At 42.9% G+C, this 22970-nt stretch overlaps 2 protein-coding genes across 2 annotated transcripts; one reads left to right on the plus strand and one right to left on the minus strand.

Annotated features, from left to right (window-relative positions):
* Positions 1-1249: 1249 nt before the first annotated feature.
* On the minus strand, positions 1250-7127 carry LOC310925152 (pannexin-1-like; the record flags this gene model as incomplete). The annotated part of the gene is made up of 7 exons (XM_083887023.1): positions 1250-1302; positions 4165-4432; positions 4573-4795; positions 4893-5171; positions 5876-6063; positions 6697-6812; positions 6947-7127. The coding sequence occupies 7 exons, from the start codon at positions 7125-7127 to the stop codon at positions 1250-1252; spliced, it is 1308 nt and encodes a 435-aa protein (XP_083743149.1).
* Positions 7128-10151: 3024 nt separating this feature from the next.
* Positions 10152-22656, plus strand: rsf1a (remodeling and spacing factor 1a; the record flags this gene model as incomplete). Its single annotated transcript, XM_083887024.1, has 18 exons — positions 10152-10305; positions 12666-12757; positions 12929-13021; positions 13133-13338; positions 14460-14566; positions 15005-15112; positions 16316-17768; positions 18332-18539; positions 18622-18831; positions 18979-19083; positions 19450-19529; positions 19624-19672; positions 19766-19887; positions 20160-20224; positions 20924-21098; positions 21198-21424; positions 21517-21714; positions 21803-22656. 18 exons carry the CDS (start codon positions 10152-10154, stop codon positions 22654-22656), a joined length of 4506 nt encoding a protein of 1501 aa, XP_083743150.1.
* Positions 22657-22970: the final 314 nt, after the last annotated feature.

Below are 22970 nucleotides of genomic sequence, written 5' to 3' on the forward strand. Positions count from 1 at the left end.
AAAAACAGCAGTTATGCACATGAGAAACTATTCAGTTCACAATATAGTATATTGTTTGTTGTGTTATTGTTTTATAATGTAAACAATCCAAACAGTGAAACACTGGGAGACCTATAACGAACTGGGGCTGCAACAATTTACAATTACAACTATTTATTTTTTCTTTATTTTACCAGACAAAATGTTTGAGAACCAGTTTACATTTACAAACAATGACTTGGCCAAGAGGCTCCAGTAGGAATAAATTATCAAATAGTATAAGTCTAGTATGACTGTTTTTATTCTTCAAGTACTTCTTTAAAAAGTATGTTGTGATTCGTTTTGCTCCTACGACAGTTAAATCTTTGGTTTGAGATTTTGGGGGAAAACAAAAAAAATCAATCAATGATGAAAACAATCTACAGATGTATCAATAATGAAAGTAATGATTCCTGTCAGAGATCGTAAGCTCGAGTCTCTACGAAACTACACAGCGCATCTCCTCTTCTTTTCACGGAGACCAGTGACTGTGACGGTTTCACAATTAACTTAAATTTAAAGTAGACTCTGTCCCATGGAGTCAATGTTTTATAATCCTTTGTAAATTAGAGACGGGACTAATGAACGTGTGGTGAAGTCATCACAAATGTACCGTTTAAGACCCTTTCTATTACAAACTCATTGTACCGATTTTTAGAAAACTCTCGCTCTCCGCTACAATTAAAACACGAGGATTGTGCGTCATCAAAAACATATAAATATTGATTGACATCCTGACAACGGTCAGTATTTAGTGTTTAAACCATTGAATGCAGGAGTACAAATTTAGCATTTAGAGGCAGGATGTGAACATTTGATAAATAGTTCTTATAAAAACAAAGCCACTCCAAAAAGACACGTGGTAATAATATAAAAATATGTTCTCGCACAAGTTGTCCTTATAGTGTGTTTTAGACCAATTATTAAATGTTTACGCACTGGACATGATAATCAAGGAACTTTAAATTTTCTACGAATCAACATGACTTTAAATCACCTGATTCTTCCCAATACTCACTTCCTCCTTTATATTCTGCTTCTTAAACTGCACCAACATCTCCATCCACAGTCATGAGGACATATGGTGGATCTTTGATTCTGCCCACAGTGCAGCCGTGTTGTCCCCATCACATTTTATATTTCTCCATGAGGTCTGGAAGGTCATGGGATTTCTGTGTACCACGAGGAGGACAGTGGTTTGTCGAAGTTATTTGCCAGGAGCAGCCGTTCATCACATTCTGCTGCCTGTTGTGTCACTGTTTTCTCGCAGCAGAGGAGTGAGCTCTGAAAATTGAAAAATACAATAATTTTTAAAAAAGCTTGTCAATTCAAGTTTATTTAAAACCGTTGCTGATAAATTCCACTAAATCTAAAGCATGATTTCATACAAATAATTGGATTAAAATCACAAAATAATGATCATTTAGATTTCTATATGATTATTATGAATACTTTTGTAGGCATTAGATAAGGACCATTGTTTTAAGCAAAATAGAAAATCCTGATCCTCCCTGGGCTTGCAGTGACTAAGAAAACTTGGGTTGTCATAGCTTGATTTATAATAATTGAAGTGATATTTCAGGTTTTTGAAGTGTACAGACAAGTACACAAGTACGGACTCAGTCAGATTCTTGTACCTGTAACAGAGAAGCAATAGGAGACGAGCAGGGACACAGAAAAACTGCTCACCTAATAAAACCTATGCCGGCGTAAGTCTATAAAATATGTTTGCAGGGTTTATAACAGCATTATATAACAGCAGTTTGTGTCACTTTACTGCACACTTTCATACACTGTGTTATTTTTGCAACATATTATGTTTGTAACACAAACTAAAGGCCACATTATTCTTCTCCGACTGCGTATGCGTTATCCGTCTGCGTCACCACGGAGACTCCTCGAGCCTTTATACTTCTGCGTCGTGGTGACGGACACGCGCTGCAATGGGTTAACGCGCTGTATCAACACTGCGGTGTCGCGTGTGTGTGCGCGAGCGCGCGTGTGTGTAGGGTGGGGGGTGGGGTGCATGGTAGTTAGAATTAAGGCCACATTATACTTCTCCGACTGCGTAGTGCGTTATCCGTCTGCGTCACCACGTAGACCACTCGAGCCTTTTAACTTCTGCGTCGTGGTGACTGACACGCGCTGCAATTTCCCGCCCGATCAGTAGGGGTCGCTGCGCAAGGTTGTTGTGCTTCAGGCTACAGTGAGCAATGGCGTCCGAGAAAGAAAGAGAGAGAAAGACTGTTGTTGTTGAAACAGTGGCCGTTTCTTACGGAAGCGTATTGCATTCACTTGAAAAAAAAAAAAAAAATCCAGTTTTTCTCAGTAATTAATTTTCGGTTTGATTTTTTGAATAATCTTTTTTCTGTTTTTCTGAGTAATATTTTTTTCCCCTGTTTTTCTGTCTAATTATTTTCCTGTTTTTCGGAGTAATTTTTTTTCTGTTTTTCGGAGTAATTTTTTTTCTGTTTTTCAGAGTAATTTTTTTTTCTGTTTTTCGTGCAATTTTTTTTCTAGCTTACCTGACAACTGAAATCATGCCCATAAACACGTTTGTCATAAACACCTTACCTGCTACATTGAGCGATAGGCTTACGATAGAAGGATACAGTCCAAAACATAACTAGAGTATCATAGCCTGTGTGTAACTAATTACACGCCGTACCTTAATTGACCCGCTACGGTAGATCATTTATGAGGCATGTATGTGCGGGAAGGAGTCACCATATGTGTATGCATGGATGTATATCCATGGGTGTATGGGAGTCACTTGCAGGTTGGAGGTTCTCGCGAGAGTTCTCGATAATTCAGAAAAAAAATTACTCTGAAAAACAGGGAAAAAAGATTTGCACGAAAAACAGAAAAAAAGATTTGCACGAAAAACAGAAAAAAAAATTACTCAGAAAAACAGAAAAAAATTACTCTGAAAAACAGAAAAAAAAGGACTCAGAAAAACAGAAAAAAAAATAACTCAGAAAAACAGAAAAAAATTAGACAGAAAAACAGGGGAAAAAAATATTAGTCAGAAAAACAGAAAAAATAAATATTCAAAAAATCAAACCGAAAATTAATTAGTGAGAAAAACTTTTTTTCAAGTGAATGCAATACGCTTCCGTAGTTTCTCACTTTTCTGTGTGACTGAACGCAGTTTTAAGATAATTTGAGGCGAGAAATTGGCCATTTAGAGTCTAAACATGTGCTGTGTGTGTTAAGATATGACGTATTTATAGTTTGGCAGCGGCGTTATCGGCGGGGATCGGCTCCGCGTCTGTGGACGCTCGGTGCTCACTGTGAGCCGGCACAGAGCAGCTTAGCTCTGCCTGTCCTGAGGACCAATCGCAGCTCTTGCCGTCGCCGTTGTCCCTTGACGGAGTGACGGACACTTAAAAAATATTTTGTGCAGTCGGAGACGACGCAGAGACTCTTCGACAGGCTCTGAGTCGAGGCAGAGTCTCTGCGTAACCTACGCAGAGCACTTTACGCAGGAGTATAAATTGGGCTTTACCACCAAATGAAGCAGCAGCACACCAGCACTTCCTGTGTACTGTGACCTGAAATGGCTAATTTTCTCTATGGCCTTTGCTGCAGGGAGTGTGCAGTTTACAAAGTGACACAAACTTCCAGTCGTTTCCAGTCAGAAAAGGCTGAATGGATACTGAGATAAGGTGCTAAACAGTGTTCACTGGTGTGCATGTTTGTTACTTGACTTTGTTTGTAAATACCTCACACATAACCACACTCTGTCCAAACGAGGGGGCCTCACACATTAAACATTGGACTGCCCTTTTCCAAATTTGCGAGAACACAGAAGCATGCGAAACGGACGCTGTTTGTGTTTGTCTGCTCCATTGCAAACAAATACACATGGCCCGGGAGAGGGGAAGGGAGGGGGGCCAGTGCCAGTGGTGCATTTTTATGACGGTGAGGATAAAGCGATCGACACAAGGGGGAGTTCCACAGAGGAAAAAGTGGAAAAAACAACTAACTCATAAAGTTCTGCTTTAAGATAACAATAAATTTAGACCACCGCGTGAAGTAAGGTGTTTCAGGATGACATATTATTAAGAAGACAGTATTATATGTTAATGAATTATACCGTTGAAGAATAGATTTAGTATGAATTTAGCAGTGTGGTGTCCTCACCTTTCATCTCAGTTCCCGTTTTGCTGTCACTATCTCTGGTTAACTCTGGACGGCTGCTGTTGTTCTTGGCCTCTCTGTTGTTGGCGGCCGCGGGGCTGTTCGCAGACTCTGCCGCTTTACTTTTTACTTGATCCCGTTTCCCCGCAGCTTCAGTCGGTTTGCTTGCATCCACAGCATCCATCTTCACCAGACACAGCGTCTGCAGCAGACCCATAGCATCAAAGTCTTCTCCACAGCATTCGCCTCGCCTCCTCAACAGCTCCAACACCTACGGACAGAAAACATGAGGTAACGAAAACACAAATGACACTGATTGATTTCATCACCTTTTCTTGGAGCTTTTCACTATGTAGTAAAGAGGGAATGATTTTAAACATGGACGGAATGGACGGTGGCACAATAACGCACCTTGATGTATTTGTAGGACTTTAGTTCGCTGATGTTTTCCTCCAGGAAGAGCAGATACAGTGCAAGATCATCCAATTGGCCACCGGGGGTGGGCAGGACGCTCACCGTGGGGAGTGACTGGTAGGTTTCCAGGAAATGGGCGCGTCTGTGGCAGAGGAATGGGCGGACACTGGCGTAGATCACCACGGGAATCAGCGCAATGAACACGATCAGGTTGACAAGGCTGGAAACACACATTATATTTGCAATGTTATTGATGTTTACGCTTAATATTTAGCTCAATTCATTCTATTCCTATTTACAGTAAACTGCACAAATACCTGAGCAACGAGAAGACTCCCACGGCGATGAGCTTACATTGCACCTTGTCAGGGACGTTGGGGTCCGAGGCGAGCAGGCCGACGCGGAGCGTGCATCCAAACTCGTCGGTGACGGAGGCCAGGCGGAGGTAGTAACCCAGGTAAACACACGCACACACCAGGGTAACAAAAGTCAAGCTGCGACAAGACAGGTAATAAAGCAGCATCGTCCGAGAGCAGCGCTTGGTCGCCAGGAACTTCTCCACCAGTGGGTAGTTGAAACAGCCCTCAGTGGGATCGCTGGTAAAAATATATATAAGAGAATACAGGAAGATATGTCAGGATCAAAGTTCACATTGTAAGGAAGTAGTTGAGGCAAAGGAAAGAGATGAACACAACTGCCATAAAAGCTTTGAATAAACAAATAAGATCACATTGTGATTGACTGGAATAAAGTAGAAAAATCACCTGTCTGTAACAAACATGTAACAGCCTTTAAAAAACGTAAAAAAAAACAATTTAACCTGGGAAATGGTTCTAAATCAGTCTCTAAACATAGAAAGTGAAGTGATATTGTGTACTTCAGGGCTCCGTTTCACAAAGCAGGTGCAACAAACACTGAGTCGAACCCTGAACTCTGAGTTGATCTACTCTGAGATAAGAAACTCTGAGTTTTCGGTTTCAGAACAGCCGATTTGAGTTAGTTTGTTCAACTCGGAGTAGTTTCACCCGAAGTTAAGCGCGCGCACCACAAGTATAAAAAGACAGCATCAATGGAGCCCCGTTGGTAACCCCATGGTAACTGACCGAGCTTAAGTTACCTCTCTCTGTGAAACAGGCTAGAGTTACTCCTTTTTCTCTGGTTTGACTTACCTCCCTTTGTGAAACGGAAAACTCCTCATTCCCTCATTTCAGGGTTAACAGACTCAGAGTTTTCACTAAACCTGCTTGGTGAAACGGACCCCAGGACAATGAATAGACATCGACAGGATGCGTAACACAACCTGTCGGGTGTGAGCCGTCCCGACGTGGCCATGCGCTTGGCCAGAGTTACAGCGCGGTTGTAGCACCGGTCCAACTCCTCCATGATGAAGCCAAGGTCCGACAGCAGGAGCGGAGCTGCGGAAAATCTCCAGAACAATGCTGGGGTGTACATCAGCACGGCCACCAACAGCAGGATGTAGGGAAAGAACTGGACAGGACAGAGATCGACATTAACATGTTAACGTAACGAGTCATTTTACTGTCGATAACAGCAATATATAATACAGTAGTTGACACGGACATGTGACTTCATTTGTTGTTTGTTTGAGTGAGTGCAGTTGTCGTTGTGCCGGTCAGCAACAGCTGTGTGACTTATTTAGATAAAACAATGAAGTTGTTGTGTGTCTGATAAACAAAAACATGTAGTCACGTTGCATTTTCAAACCAGTAACATGTTTGGTTGTTGCGAGTAACAAGCAGTATCTGTTATTATTTTACTGCTGAAAACTGTAACAACAACATTGAGGCTTCTCTCAGCGCTGTCACAACAAATTGATTTTTGCACCAGGGACAAATGAAAGACTGAAACTAAACAGCATGGGAATGCCCACTCTTATCAGGACCTTAAAGGTATAGTTCAGTTTGTGCATATAGAGTTATGCACAGGCAGCTTATATGTTACCTTGTACAAGCCAAAAATGGGTGAAATTAAATGTGAAGGCTTAGTGTTTTGCTGCACGACAGACCATAAGGAGCAGTAGAACCTGTTATTATTCAGGCAGCGGGGTGTGATACATAGCACTCTCCTGCATGTTTTGTTGAGTACAGTACCAGTCATTACCTTATGAAGCCAGAGAGGTAGAGTGTGTGTATGTACAGACGCCCAGCAGAATGAATCCACATATGCAGCCTGTCTCCAGGAGAAGTTTGTGGGAGCGAAACAGCTGATCTGAGTACCTGAGAGTAACAGGGACAACACAACAACACAGACACACAAAAAAACTGAATGGAGAGCGAGTGGACAGTCGTAATGTAACACAGGTCTTGGTCTTATATTGGACTATGGTCCTGGGCCCTATATTCCAACTCACCAACTGAAACTTCTTGAGCAAAGGCCAGGGAGATGAGTAGGAGGGGCAGGCCCACTGCCACACAGGTCACCATCTTGTCCAGAGCCAGCTCAGTTCGGACGCTGCGATATCGAGCCTGGTTCTGGTCCTTCAGTAAGAAATCGCTGAACACATACTCTGTAGCCACATGTGCGATGGCCATCTCCCTGCTCTGCCGTTATCCTCACTGCCACACATAAATAAGAACACCTGCAAGCACAAACAACAACAAAGATGTTTCACACTAGAGGTCAACCTATGACTTTGTCTATGGCCAATGGTAATGCCAGTGTTTAGAAGTTGGGGCAGCTGTTACAGATTTCACTACCCACTTGTTTGTATGTTTTCTTATTTGGTCAATACCATTTTTTGTTCTCTTGATCAAATACAATATAACAGTTTTAATAAGAACGCATAATACACACATTTGCTTAACTTAAGTAAACCACGTCTAATGTAGCCTTTGCCAAGTGTTTCAAAACAAATGTGTGTAAACTCACACAAATACTGTATATGAGAGACAGTAGATGCAATGAAAATAATCCTACGATGCTAATTTAAAAAATTGTGTTTCAATGTAAACAAACAATGTGAGGATACTATTAAAGACAAGGTTTATTGCTCTAGTAGCTGGAGACTTAGCCATATCTTGCATTATTTACACTTGTAAACTTCCTTTTTATTAATATAATTATTATTATTATTATTATTATTACCACCACCATTTATTATGTTTTACAACAACTTGATGTTGCAAATTTAATAATGGGTGTTTTGTTTATTACCAGTTGTTCTGTCTGTCCCACTTTTGGTCAATACTATTAAATACTGTTATATTATATATACTATTATATATATATATATATATATTACTTATGGGATGCAGCATGTTTACCCGCCATCCATGTTAATCATCTGGCTGGTTTGCAGTTGTTTTCCTCACAAATGTTATATGGTGAATAAAACCGCAGGGTACAAAACAACTCATGACTGTCTCTCCCACATCAACGACCTTCTTTGTTTAGCTGCGGATGGATTTCTGCACCGTATCGAATAATTTATTCTATCCATTATTAAGAAATGCACTGTGAAGAACATTTTCTCAACACCATTATGCTTATTTCTTTCGACGCTGGGTAAACTTCGAGGCTTAAAATGTGTGATATAATGGATCAAATGAATGCATTAACTGGGGTGTAAAGCAGGTTTACTGCCCATAGACTTAAATGTAACGCCTAAAACGTTACATTTCAAGTTAAAACGTGTTCCTTTGCGATGAGAAATTGCAGCATTAACGAAGAAAAACTACAGGTAATTCATTCAGATATACATTAGCTCGGTACAAACGGGACAGTGCGTTTGAACTTACCGGTAAGTTACCGGGTCGCTGTGTAGTTTCTCTTGAACAGACTGAAGAAGGTGGATATTTTTCAGGACCGAAGGCGACTGTTAGCACATGCCGACATTCAACAGATGGGACGATAAAAACACACAACTTTCCAGACGAGCCTTCTTCCTGTGAGAGCAACAACCTGCTTCCGCCCTGAAGGACAGTGGTGGCGCATTCACGTGCAAAAATACAGCTTTGATTTTCCAGCTCTCGTGTTGCCTTCACTGACATCGCGTGATTTCGTCCATCCTGGGAAAAGCACAACAACCACTGGCCAAAACAGGAATGTGCTAAAACCCAAGGCTTATTTTTTGCCTCTCATAGGTAAAATGTGAAAGAACAAGACTTTTAATAATTATGATCATTGGCTCCACAGTTTGACTTCTAAAACTAAACACATCTTTATTTTTCATATTTCATTTTTACAAAGTACATAAGATAAGATAAGATAGTCCTTTATTCGTCCCGCAGTGGGGATATTTCCAGTGTTACAGCAGCAAGACAATAAGGATGAGGATAATAAATAATAAACATGCATTACCAAAAAGAAATAGAATATATAAAGTACAATATATAAAGATATTAACACTGACTATAAAAATAGGTTTAAAAATAGAATGTAGAATGTACATTACAACCGGTCTGCAGAATATACACAGTATGCACATGGTATTTACAGTGTAAGGAAACAAAGCTGAGCTATTAAATAAGGATATTAAATAAGGATATGGATATTGCAATCCTCTCAAATTATACTTTTAGTATTTTATATGATTATTATTATAATAATAATAATAATAATAATAAAAAATAATGTATAATGCCTCAAAATGTTATTTAGAATCACAGAATTTTTTTCTTTATGTAGCATACCCCTTGTTTTGTAAAGAATAGCGACATATTTAGCTAACTTCCATTTGATATATGTAGCTTCCAATATATTTTCCCCCCAACACATCCATTATAATTTCAGTTTGAATTGGGATTTCACTCAATAGTTGGGAGATATTTCCGACAGTCCTTAAAGGCAGCACCAGCAGCGTGACTTTATGCGCAGCATGCAACAGCATTAGCAAGTGACTGTTAAACTGTACGACGTGTTTACAAAAACAAGCCGTACTTTTCCTCTCAACTGTGAATCAACGTTTGTGTGATTACATGAAAGTGGTTTACTTTATTTCTGAAAACATTTAAAGACTAAAAAAAAACGATGTCGTGTTTGAGTTGGTGATGATGACGATGCTGGGTTTTTTTTTTCGACATTCTTCATGAACTCTTGGCTTTTTTCGCTTTGTCCTCCCCGGTCCTCCCAACTTTTCGCTGGTCCGTCAAGCCCATGTAGAATACCAGCAATCAGCCCGGAAATAGAACTATCCACAAAACAAAAGCCGAGCTGTAGAACGTAAAAACGAAAAAACTAAATATTTTACATGGGTTCTTTTGTGATGTACCACGGATTTTTAAGTATTGTTAATAATATTTTTCTGTCCATTAAGGTTGTGTATCGTTAAATAATACATTACATTGATATAGAAAACAATAATGTAATTGTTTTTTTTTTTTAAATAAACATTTACGCACTAATTTGAGTGACTTCAACGTTTCTATGAATCAGAAATGTTTCATTGGAGGAATGGCAAAATGCGTTTAAATTTCGTCGTATTTTGAAAATCCCATCCGGAGGTTACACTGGTACTCGTACTGTGTAGCTTGACGCCGGTGAACGTTCGCTCTTCATTCATTTCACTCGCATCCCAGCAGCGAGCCCTCCCCTCCCGTTTCTCTCCGCTTGGAAAGATGGCTCCTCCGGCAGTGGCGAGGAGCTCTGGCCCGGCGCTATGCCCGAGCTTCGCGGAGGCCTGTTCGTTCCTGGACCGATATGGAGCGGCGCTGGATCTGCCCGAGATGACTTTCCCTCAGATGGAGAGGTATCTGCGGGAAACGACGTCAGGTAAGCGGTCGGTGGTCTGCGGCGGCGAAGCCAAGAAGTGGTGTAAAGCTGCGACACTTGAAACCGAAGGAGACGGGGGCCACCGCTACCACCATCATCATCACAACTGGTGATGGGGATGACGAAAATGTGTGTGCGTGTGTGGTCGTGGCCCGGCAGCTCAGCATCAGAACGGGGATTTTGTCACCGAGCTCTTTCACTTTCCTTCCCGCTGTGGTGCACGTTGGTCCGGGTCAGAATCAGTTGTTCCGCGAGACGGGAACAGTGTTGTGTCCTAAGTTCGCACGGGAACATTTGGGCAAAAAGACCGAGATGCTAACGCGGAGCTAGTCCTCTCCGCTCCGACACGTTAGACCGTGTTGTGAGTTGAAGCTACGGTCAACAATCATCACACCGTAGTAGTCGGCGTGCGGTGACATGTCGTCAGTGCTGCCGTGTATCTGTTAACGTTAAACTCGGTGCGGGAGCCATGATGCAGCAGCGACCACACACACACACACACAACCAGCTAGCTCCGGAGTGTTGTCAGGTGTAATTTTTCACCGGCCTTGCCTCACTGGCATCCGGACTGAAACGACAACAGTGTCCACTGTGTCCGTGCGCCAATGCCGTGCTCACGGCAACCACATTACAAACACTATATTTGTATTCTGACACGGGCCGAGAATAAAACAGAGGATGGTATTTTGCTATTTAAGTGGTAAGAGTGGCTGTCAAATGTGCGCACGCGCTGTAGGCACTCCGACTGGTGGCTAACTAGTTAGCACCGACGTTTCCGTCAACTTTTATTGTGCGAACCAAACGAACCCCTGTTATTAATTCACCACTCTGTCGTTTGTCAGGGAAAATATTGTTTTTTCTCACAGTTGCTGTGTCGAGTTAGTAGATTTACAGTCCGTGGCGAATGATATTTTCCGTTAGTGGTTCTTCTCCGTTACCGTTAGCTTTATTGCTAATGGCTTCTGTACCGTAAATAAAACCAGGATGGAAATAAAAGCTAGCATCCGTGCTATAGTTCACTACAACGCGTCACGGATATTTCACAATCGGCCACAACTTTAATGTCATGTGTATGTTGGGATTCTGAGACTATTAATAGTGCGGAAACGCAGAACATCTCAGATCTGGAATTTCCTCTAAATTCACGGGTTCAGTAAAAGCCTCATATGAGACCACACGTTGCTGTCTGTTTTTTCCTGTGTTCGATTTCCGTGGGATTTTCTGACAACAGAGTCATAAGGTCATAGGAGCATCATGACTGGGATGGGATAATATACGTTATTATTGTACTTAGTAATTAATGTATCTCCCAACAGCAACAATGTATTAATCTCCCAACCACATGTTTTGTTGTTTTTATTGTTTTTAACTTAACCACTTCTTTAAAAAAAAGGAAAAAAGTGAAGGAAGTACTGAGGAAGCAATTTGAGAGCTTACAGATATGAATTAAATGTAGGTCGAATTTGTACAGCTGGCTCAACATGTTAAAGTCTTAATAATATTCCTTAAATATATATGTACATTATCACACATTTTTGAAAATACTGGGGGAAAAAGAGAGATGGAGATAGGAAAGATGTGCTCATCGGTCAGTTTATTAGGAACCTGTAGCTGATTCTACATCAGTCTGATACAACAGTCCTTAACCCTAGAACACTATCGCTCCAATTCAAAACACCGTCACTAACGCCTGGTGATTTTTACCCGAGATAATAAATACACCCAATAAAAAGTACTCGTCATCAAAATATATCAAAACATGACAATGCATGACAAATTTGTGTCATGTCTAACAAAATGAAAGAAAAGCATCATGAGGGGATCAAATGCACCAACATTTCTGGAAAATTAGGAATTTGGGAACAAAAAAATTCTAAAAAAATAATTAAGATGAAAACTTCATGAAAATCACATACATTTGCTTGGGTGAAAACCCCCCGGCAATTGTGTTCTAGGGTGCTAAAGAGGTGTTAAATTGTGCAGTCATGTAGAGGTTTCAGTGTGTGCTGCTGTTCATGTGTATTATATTACAGTAAGATGTGTGTATGTTGTTAAGCCTACCGCCATTAGTTTGGAGTGGTGTTCGAAACAAGAGCAACACCTGTCAACACAAAGACAAAGTAGTTCAATAGCAAATTACAAGTGATAATTTAAGGTCATGAAGTTGTTTCTGTCAATTTCTTTTATCGGTTCTTTCAATCCTGTTTTTCATCGCAAATTACAGAAATCTTTGTTTGTTTTTGTTCATACACGTGGTTAGAAAATTGTTTGTTCCCTTTGTCCTCTTCATGAAGAAACCCTGCTGCTGTATTTGATGTTGTATTGTATTTTTAATCACCCCATGTGTTTGTGCTCTCCAGTCCCCAAACCTCTCGTGGAGCTCCACGTGAAACTACTCAGAAAATTGGGAAGGTCTGTGACACCAGACCGCTGGGAAAAATACCTGGCTAAGGTGAGGCTTCTGTGCACGGTTGTGATATGAAATAACAACTGAACATTTTTCACTAACTTATCTCTGTTGTAGTCTGAGGATATATTGAAAGTGGAGAAAGGGAAGATAAAAAAAATGATTTCTGAAAACAGGCTTGTATGTGATGATTATATTAAATTTTTTCGCCTTTAGGTTTGCCAGGAGTTGAACAGTACCTGGGCATGGGAGCTGGAACAGAAGGGCTACCAAGAGATGTCCATGGAGTGCAAATCAAGCATCCTCAAAGTATGATGTGCTCCATCTTTACTTACTTTTAAGTGTCTAATGCATCTAAAAGGCTGAAACCTCTGTTAGCAGGGCAGCACTCACAGTTATTGTTGTGTGTCCACCTCTCAGTACCTGTGCGAGTGTCAGTTTGATGACAACCTGAAGTTCAAGATGGCCATCAATGAGGAGGATCCGGACAAGATGCGTCTGCAGCCTATAGGTCGAGATCAGCAGGGCCTGATGTACTGGCTTCAGCTGGACCAGGAGCAGAACATCCGGCTGTACACAGAGGAGCAGGACGATCTGGACGGATCCACGTGGAAGTGCATCGTTAGGTAATACTGTTGTCTCAATTGGTGGCACCAGTGTCTCGTCTGCTACCACATCTTATCACTTACTTAAAATTACTTCTAAAAGTGATGACGATCTGGATCTTGAAAGAAATTTTTAAAAAAGTTTTAGGATCATATTTCAAACCTTGTCTCTAAGGGATAGTCCAGGTTGTCTGTGGACACACCAGGAAAAAACAGATCAACAAAAGGCGCAGCCAATAAAATCTACACCAACTTAACCCTTTAAAGCCCAAACCATTAAATAATTGACAGAAAATTCAAATTCTTTGAAACTGGAGCCTTTATTGGTCCTTCTGAACAAACACAAAACAAAATTCAAATATCAATTTCCATATAGGAGTTTTAATTTGTATCATATTTGATACAGCGGGTCACAATGCTCAAAGATTCATTTTTTTCTTGAACAAAAAAAATACACAAACAGCAATGGAACAGGCAGGGTGGAAGTCTGGAAGACAAAACATTTCAGTTATTTTTACTCATTTTGCAGTTCACAACCTTTTTATTTTGAGTGACGGTAGGCTTGAAAACAGTTCAGACAAAGATGCACTCTGTACATTTCTCACAGTACACATGGGCAAAGTGGCCTACGCCGTACTTGCATCTCTGTCGGGTTTCCCATAGTTTTATACATCGGAATTGTCAAGGAAAGAATTGTCACGCTGCTCATGTGTGGGGGCTCAAAAACCAATGTATCACATATGATACGTTTGCCGTTATAGGGTTAAGTCTCACCATTCGATGGAATTTTCCAACAAAATATGACGTTTGTGTCACTTTAAAATAGTGCTTACTCCCCGACACCAAAGTCCATAGAGAAAATCGTTTTTAGCTTGTAAGGGACATGATGAGCTGCTGGTCTAATACTGTTAAGTTTGGTAAGTTTGCAAACATGTTTTAAAGATATGGTTGAGTTAACTTGCTGTGGATTTTGTTAAGTGAGTAAAATTAGTTTTTTCCTGGAGCCCCCAACACATGCCTCCCTGTGTGCAACTGCATTTAAACTCCACAATCCACTGACTCTGTGTTCATGTCATCTCGTTGATTACATTTTTCTGACTGCAGTGTATCATCAATCTTCCTCTTTTCTCACCTTTGTCTAGGACTCGTAACGACCTGGCTGAGGCTCTGGACCTGTTGAAGGGTCAGATTGATCCAAACCACGGTCAGGAGAAGGACCAGAACCAGGCTGAATCCACAGAGAATGCAGGTAATGCATATGAATAGATGAAGATCTATAGATGGAAAAAGCATCTGTTTATGACTCACTGTGTAACCAAGAGAAAATAGTGGCTGTTTATTTTTAAATATCTTCATGACAGTTTCTGTGGATTTAATGACCACGGAAGATTCAAGAGTTTCAAGTCCCACAAAGACAAAAGTATCAACTCTACAGTCAACATTCCATTTTTAAAAGCTGCCAAAACTGCTGATGCTACAAAAAGATGAACTCATTATAAATATTGAGATTGAACTTGACATTTCTATCATTTCACATCATTTTCTGCACTTTCTCTGTTGTCGCAGACAGCTCCTAACTTTATGGAAACATTTTAAAATACCCATTTTTGTTTGTGTGTGAAGGCCAGAGCATAATGTGCAGATAACATTTTTGCTAAAACTGTGTTTCTGTGTTATGATGGCTTAGGAGATGACGCCACAGGAGGCAGCAACCCTGACCCTTCCAAAGCTGCAGAAGAACACACCGAACCCAAGACGGATGACCAAGTAAAGGAGGAGAAGCCCCTAAAACAAGGTACCAAATAATGAACCTGCCTGCTATCACTGAGACGAAGACCAACAATGCCTTTATGAAGTATATTCTGTTGAGTTAAAAATCTAACAGACTATAAATAAAATATGATAGATCTGTTCATCCCTGATTCACAGTTTTGAAACCATGAAAGAAGATAAGTGAACAGGACACATAACATTTTATTTTTATGCCTCGGTTCCAGCAACTGCCATAACTGGAGACATTGTGTTTTGGGGTTTTCTGTGTAATCCCATACTTATGAACATGATATCTCAAGAATGTCTTCAAGGAATATTTTCAAATGTAGCACAAACATTCACTTGGAATCAAGGGTGATTTGGTGGTCAGGGGTCAAATGTTGTATTCACGGTGGCCTCAAAGATCAAATGTTATTGTCTTTTGAAAGTCATAATTCAGGAAAGATATGAGATAATCCTTTTTGAATTTAGCATAAATGTTTATTTGGACTCAGGGATTAGCTCCTGAAAGTTGGGTGGACAAAAGTCAAGGTCACAGTGGCCTCAAAAATATGTTTATGTCCTCTGAACCCCTTGTTGTTTTGATGACCTGTTTGTTGATCACATTTTTCTCTCAGAGATGTGTGGACAATTGCCACGTCTGATTTTCATGTCAGATCTGTGTCACTACGGTGGTCCTAGATCAGATATATATCTGATATGTGGTCATACCCTAGAATCCATACAATCCATTGTCCTTTTTGCCAACGCATACATGCTGAGCAGTGCATTCTTTTACCAGCACATACATGCTGCACTCATCGTTGACTTGCACTGAAGAAGTGCGGCAAATTCAAACAACGTGTGCCGTCGTCGAGAGCTCAATCTCACTCGCCAGGTTGCTGCGATAACAGATCTTATCTTGCGTATCTCCTGCTTCAATAGCTAATGGCCTATAAGTTATGTTTTCTGTGCGCTGCACCTATGCCGTTTAAAAATGGCAGTCGCTGGAATGTGAACTGTCAAATCTGAACAGATTTTAATCTGGTTTGAACAACGTGGCTGATAATCTGAACATCACCAGAGTGTCCACCACTACCAGTTACTTCCACCACTGTATCTGTTAGATAAGAAAAGAGAACGATGGGAGGACAAACATCTGTACTTTTTTGATTTGATTGTTTTTTTTTATTTCTAATTACTGTTCATAGATTGTAAATGTTGCACTGTTTTTGTTGTGTTTAAGTCGTAGATCAGGAGCAGCTGCAGCCAATCAAGCAGGAAAACAGTGGGGCTGAAGTGAAAGAAGAGCGGGTCGACCACAAACCCCCTGTGTTCGACAACCGCGTGAGCACGATCACGACCATCGTCAAAGCAGAAACCAGGGACGCCGACGCCCCCAAAAATGCTGTGTCGGTCGTCATGGCCCCGGGCGCATCAGTGGTGAAACAGGAGTTGAACAAGGAAGATGAAGCAGGCCGGGCAGTTGTCAGGAGCAGTCACCAGGCCAAGATGCCACTGAAGAAGAGGGAGCTGAAACTTGCAGAAAGCTACCAGAGCAACCATTTGAATAACAACAACAACAGCAGCAGCAGCAGCAGCAGCAGCAGCAGTATTATTGTGTGCAACCCTTCAGTGATCCAGAGCAAGGACGGTCATGGAAGAGAAGGGAACTTATCTAACTCGTTAGCTCCACCTAGTGGTCCAACTGTGTGCCAGCAGGAGCAGCAGCATCAGCAGCTAACGGTTACTGCCTCTAGGCAGGAACTGACCAATGGAAGACCGTCTGTCCTTCTGCCTCACAAAGATGGACACAACGGCGTCATTGGGGTCATTGGCCAAGTTGGTGTTATCGGTCACGTCGGTGTCATCCGCAGCCCGTCTGAACGACCCAGAGCCGAGCAGCAGGAGCCGAATGGGCCGGGTGCAGACCTGTGGGGCTCCAGAGCAGTGGAGGGAGATAGGGAGGGGAGCAGGCAGTCAGTGCTGGTGAGGAAGGGACCTATGGAACGGGATTCAGCTGCCGCTCTTGCTCCTGCTCCTCTCAAGGCGATGGAGGCTCAAACCGTTAGAAAGCTGCCGACATTGACGCTCTCGAAATGTGATTCAACCCTTGAGGCTGCAGTGAGAAAAGTTGATTCTGATAGTGTCTCTTCACAGTCCACAAAGGAGCCCAAGAGACAGACGGCAGAAGACCTGGATAAGGAAACGACAGAGGGTCAGTCAGACAGGGAGACAAAGACTGGACACAGTCATCAGCAGAAAGATGACAACAATGATGGGAGGGAGGGGAGGACAAGAAAAGTATCTGTTGCAGAGGAAGGGAATAATGATGACCACGAAAAGAACACAACCACTGTAGTGAAGATGGAGGTGGAGTCGGTGGACACAGCTCTGCCTCTGAAAGTGTGCCAGAGAGATGAAAAAGGCCACGCAGACCACCAGGGAGATGGGGTCAATGGGGAGCTTGAAGCCCAGGTCAGGCTGAAGGACAACGGTGTTGGATCAGCGGTGAGGCAGGGTCTCCTGGAGGAAGCCTCCTCTGAGCTTCAGAAAGAAGGAATCAGGCTGAAGATAAAGATTCCACCTCACAGGAGAAACAAGTTAAAAGGCAAAGGGGGGAAAGGCGAGGAGAAAGAGGGGGAGCAGGACGGGCAAGATGATGGCAGGCCTCTGAGGAGATCTGCCCGGATTTGCAGGTGTGTATGCGATTGATGATTGATGCTATTGGTGTTATACACTGCTGTTCAAAAGTTTGGGGTCACCTATACAATTTTTTTTGTGTTTTCCATTAAAAGTCACACTTTTAGTCATCAGGAGTTGCAAAATGAATAGAAAATATAGTCAAGACATTGACGAGATTAATTTTGCTTTTGTCAAAGAACCAGCAAAACTGTTTTCAGCTGTGCTAACATCATTGCACAAGGGTTTTCAAGGGTTTTCTAATCATCCAATAGTCTTCTAACGTGATAAGCAAACACAATGTACCATTAGAACACTGGAAATGGGCCTCTATACACCTATGTACATATTCCATTAAAAACCAGACGTTTGCAGCTAGAATAGTTGTTTACCACATAAACAATGTATAGAGTGTATTTCTGATTCATTTAATGTTGTATTCATTGGAAAAAAAGGACATTTCTAAGTGACCCCAAACTTTTGAAAGGTAGTGTATATCTATTGGTCCACTGTCATCTTACATACAACTCGTTTGATTCTGATAATAAATGTAGTCCCATTTACACCTTTTTTCTTGAAGATCATCTGCTTTGCCAAACTGCAGGCCGAGCTCAAAGGCAGCAGAGAGCCAGAGAAAGAAACCTCAAAAAAACCAGGCACTGGCATCCAGAACGAGGGAAGAAGGGCAAGAAGAGGATGAAGAAGAGGAAGAGGAAGACGAGGAGCAGGGCTCTGCCATAAAGAATAGCAGAAAAGCAGAACTGGTCATGCAAAGCAGGAAACGAAGGGTAAACGGTTTCTAATTGTCGGTTCGTTGAGGATAAACTCGCAATCCCTTTTTTTGTTAAATTTGCCTGTGTTCATTTTCAGGGGAAACGGAGGCATCGGCGCCCCCGATGGTCCAACATTCGCTCAAAGAGGCGAAAACTGAACGAGGGTGAAGAGGTGGAGGAGAGAAGGAAGAAAGCAGGAGAGGAGGAGAGCGAGGGAGGGAGCGACTCGGAAGAATCCTGTAAATCTGAGGAACTCCCCAGTGAAGATGCCTGCACTCACTGTGGCCTGCCCAACCACCCTGAACTGGTAACTGGTTTATATATATAGTACTCATTATAGTACAATAAAATGTTTATTGTAAACACATTACAAACCCAAGCTTTGAGCAAATGCACTCCTGTTTATCAGTTTCACGTTTGTCACCTTTTCAAATCTTCACTCTTGTGTTCTCAGATTCTGCTGTGTGACTCCTGTGACAGTGGGTACCACACTGCCTGTCTGCGGCCGCCGCTCATGCTGATTCCTGCCGGAGAGTGGTTCTGTCCACCTTGTCAACACGTAAGAGCAATATGTTATTTAGCAGAACATATGAGGGGTTTTCACCAGGGGTGTTCTGAGCCAATCACCCTGATCATCTCAATCCAATCTTTTTTTCGAAAGCTGCAGGGATTTCCACAGCGTTTGCTGATGGCTACTGTGTTAATACACAGCTGCGGCTGTAGCAGGGCTTTATTAGCAAAAGCTTCTTTACAACAATGTCAAATGTCAGTGCATGTACATACATCAAACCACCATGTTGTACATCATTTTATGAAAGTTTAGGGGCCAAAAGTGGTGTTTACAAATCAGGACATTTGGCTTTAATAAGCAGCGCATCTTTAAAAGAGCTGACGGAATCCTGGTGTTTGGTTTTTGTCCCTTCAGAAGATGTTGTGTGAGAAACTGGAGGAGCAGCTACAAACTCTGGACAGCGCTTTGAAGAAAAAGGAGAGAGCAGAGAGGAGGTAAAGGCGCACATGCACGCAAAAAAGCGCAAAATACACAAAATAATCCTAAACGGTTGTGAATGCTGAGACTCCTCATTGTGCGTCTGTGCAGGCGCGAGCGGCTGGTGTACGTGGGAATCAGTGTGGAGAACATCATTCCCGTGAGTTCATATCAGCAACAGTGTGTGAAAGTTGATAATTATCTCTATATGTTATTGTTCAACATTGAAAAGATTTTTCTTCACCTTTTGAAGGGAGACGAGGAGGACGAGGAGGAGGAGGAGGAGGAGGAGAGGTCTCCGAAGAAGAAAGTTTCAGAAAAGAGTAAAAATCTGGGAAGGAGATCGACAAGAACCAGAAAACACATCAGCTACAGGTATGGGCTTTAAGGCACTGGGGTGTATTCCAGCAGCAGATTTAGTTTATACTGAGATACGGTTTTATGTTTTGGAATCTGAAATGACTTCAAATAGATAGTTGTATGAGGTATGGACACATAGTTAGCACTGACTTTGCAGGGCGTGCAGCCATCACCAAGATCCAGCCTGGAATCCACACTGCAAATAATCATAGCCATTTTTAACAATTTTTTTTGTGGCTACTTCTAGTTTACATTTGTGGGTCATTGTGTGTGTGTGCGCATTTCAGGTTTGATGACTTTGATGACGCCATTGATGAAGCTATAGAAGAAGACATCAGAGACCTCTGTGGTGGTGAGTGAACTACAGCGACATTTAAGACACTGAAATGGTGAAAAGATCTGAACATCTGTAATAACAAAATATAAAAATTTAACAACTTGAGAACATTTTGCAACTTTTGGATGATATATATTTTAGTGCTGTGCAAAGGGTTAACGCATGACACGTTTCCATGACGACTGACTGGAAAAAGACGCGCATGACGTAATGTTTACATGCCACGACACCGGAGTCCAGGCACCGTTTACCAGTTAGCTGCATTAGCTCCTTTTGGCGCCGTTAGCGCACCAGCAGAGGAACTGGGGAGGTCTGTTTATTAAACGAAAAAAGAGCAGCGCTAAGTTTAGTGTTACTTTAGAGACTAATTTTAACAACCGGGAGTCACGTAAACATGACGTCACGTGTCGGTCATCATGGAAACGCGATGTGCGTTAACGTTGACGCCGTTAAACGCAGGTTGAGTTTATTCAGTAAACCTCAAAAGAACATTATCCAGACTTTAAACCGCATCTACTCTGAAATGTAAAGTGTTCTTTCCACTCTCTTTCCCGCCTCCAAGTGTGATTTAAATCAGTTAAATTGTTTTTTGTGGGACCCTGCTAACAAATATTAGCAAAATTAGATCTTTTCAATGTAACTCACCCAGTTATTAAAATCATTTCAACCTAAGGTGATGATGTGTTAGTGATGACGCTGTATCTTGTGATGTAGGAACAGGGCCGGGCAAAGAAATCACTACCATCCCGTCAGAGGATGGCAAAGAAAGCCAGCGGCCAATCAGAAGCCAGACGCATTTTGTACGCAGCAGAAAGAAGCGGAGGCTGAACGACCTGGAGAGTGACAGCACGGCAGCAGAGAGTGAAGACGAGTTCATGCTCAGCAACAGGTTAAAGACGCGCCTTCATTTCTTTGACGCTCTCTCTCTACCATCTTCTCTCTTTCTTTGCCCCTCTTGCTCATTATCCTCCACTTTTTTCCCTCGCAGCTCAGAGGACGAAGATTTCGCTGCGTCTGGGGCAGATGACGACGAGGAAGAAGAAGACGGTGGCAGCGACGCGGGCAGCTTGGAGAGCGGGACGCGCCACAAACGGGCGCTGAAAAGGGCGCTCAAACACAGGGTCGGCAAGACCCAGCACAGGGGCGGCAGGAAACGACCCAGGCGGCGGCGGAGGCGCTCCTCCGAGGAAGAGGAGGAAACTGAGGAAGAGATGGGTGAGTGCACAACAGTGCGTTGGCTGGATTTTATTGAAAAATCACAGGAAAGTGCATCCAGAGAAACATGGTGTGTCTCTCTCTCTCTACAGACTCTGATCAGTTCAGCGACATGACTGACAGTGAGGCTGAAAAAAAGAGACGAGGTCTGAGACGCGGCCAGCGGCAGCAGGTCAACTACCGCGAGACGTCAGAGTCCTCGGACAACTCCCGGCCGTCCGCCTCCCAGAACAAGGTCAGGCCGAGAGGGAGGCCGCGCAAGGAGCGTCTATCCAGCGACTACAGCGATGGTCAGTCACCGCTGCAGACTTTGTTTCCTCTTCACTTTTTAATTTGACGTCGTCTCATAAATCCACTCTCTTTTTGTTTCTCCTCCAGTGTCGGCCTCTTCCAAAGACTCGGATGAGGAAGAGGAGGACTACCAAGATGACGAGGATGACCAGAAAAGGAGAAGGATCAGGAGGAGAAGAGAGGAGAAAGACCTGCAGAGGAGGAGGATGAAAGACAAATGGAGGAGAGGCAGAGACCGAGACAACAAAGACGAGGACAACAGAGAGAGGCGGAGGCGGCTGAAGGAGAAGGAGCTGAGGGAGGTGGAAAAAGACAAGCGGAGGAGATTAAAGAGGACGGACAGAAAAGAGGAGGACCTGGAGAAGATGGGCAGGGGAAGGAGGAGGGAGATCCTGTCACAGCAGCGGCGCAAACGGCTCGCACAAATGCTGAAGAAACAGCGGCCTTCGACAGACGAGGACGACGACGATGACGACGACGACGAGTCGGAAGAATCAGAGTCGTCGTCAGAAGAAGATCGTCCAATTCGCAAAAGACTCAACCGCATTGACTCGGACGACGATGATGACGACGGCGAGGAGGGGGACGAGGAGGAAGAGGGGAGGCAGAAGAGAAAGACTTCGGCTTCGGAGAGGCGGGCGGACGGCGACACTCAGGAAAAGGGAAGGGGCCAAAGCCTGTCTCCGTCAAACAGACTTCAGACCTCCAGAGGGTCGGCCAAGCCTGGGGAGGGAAGTCCCACAACGGCCAAGGATGGGGCAGAATTAGGCAGGCAGGGCAAACACAACGGCCCCTGCCATCCAGAGGAGGAAGAGGAGGTGGATGACGAAGAGGGGGAGGAGGTGGATGACGAGGAGGGGGAGGAGGAGGAGGAGGGGGAGGGGGAGGAGGAGGTCCAGACAGACTCATTAAACTCTGTCCAGAACAGTCCACTGTCATGATGGCTGTGTTTGTGCGAATAACACTCGTCTCTTTATTTCAGTTTTTTTTTTTTTTTGTAACTGTCGGACCTTTTACCCACAAACCACCTGTGAAATGCGACCCCCCCCCCCCCCCCCCACCCCTCTCTCTCTCTCTCTCTACTCCTCACTGTTGTATCGTGGTAGAGTGCCATTCACTGTAACGTACTGTACCTCACAACAGAGAAATGTGTCAGTACCTTTCACACTCACCGTCACTTCCTGGACCAACAGCAGCTCGCAGCGCTTTGCGTTTCAGCGGAACACTCTAGCGCCACCGCCGCAGGTTTCGTCGT

This window comes from Microchirus variegatus (assembly GCF_963457635.1).
Source record: "Microchirus variegatus genome assembly, chromosome: 3".
Taxonomy (NCBI): domain Eukaryota; kingdom Metazoa; phylum Chordata; class Actinopteri; order Pleuronectiformes; family Soleidae; genus Microchirus; species Microchirus variegatus.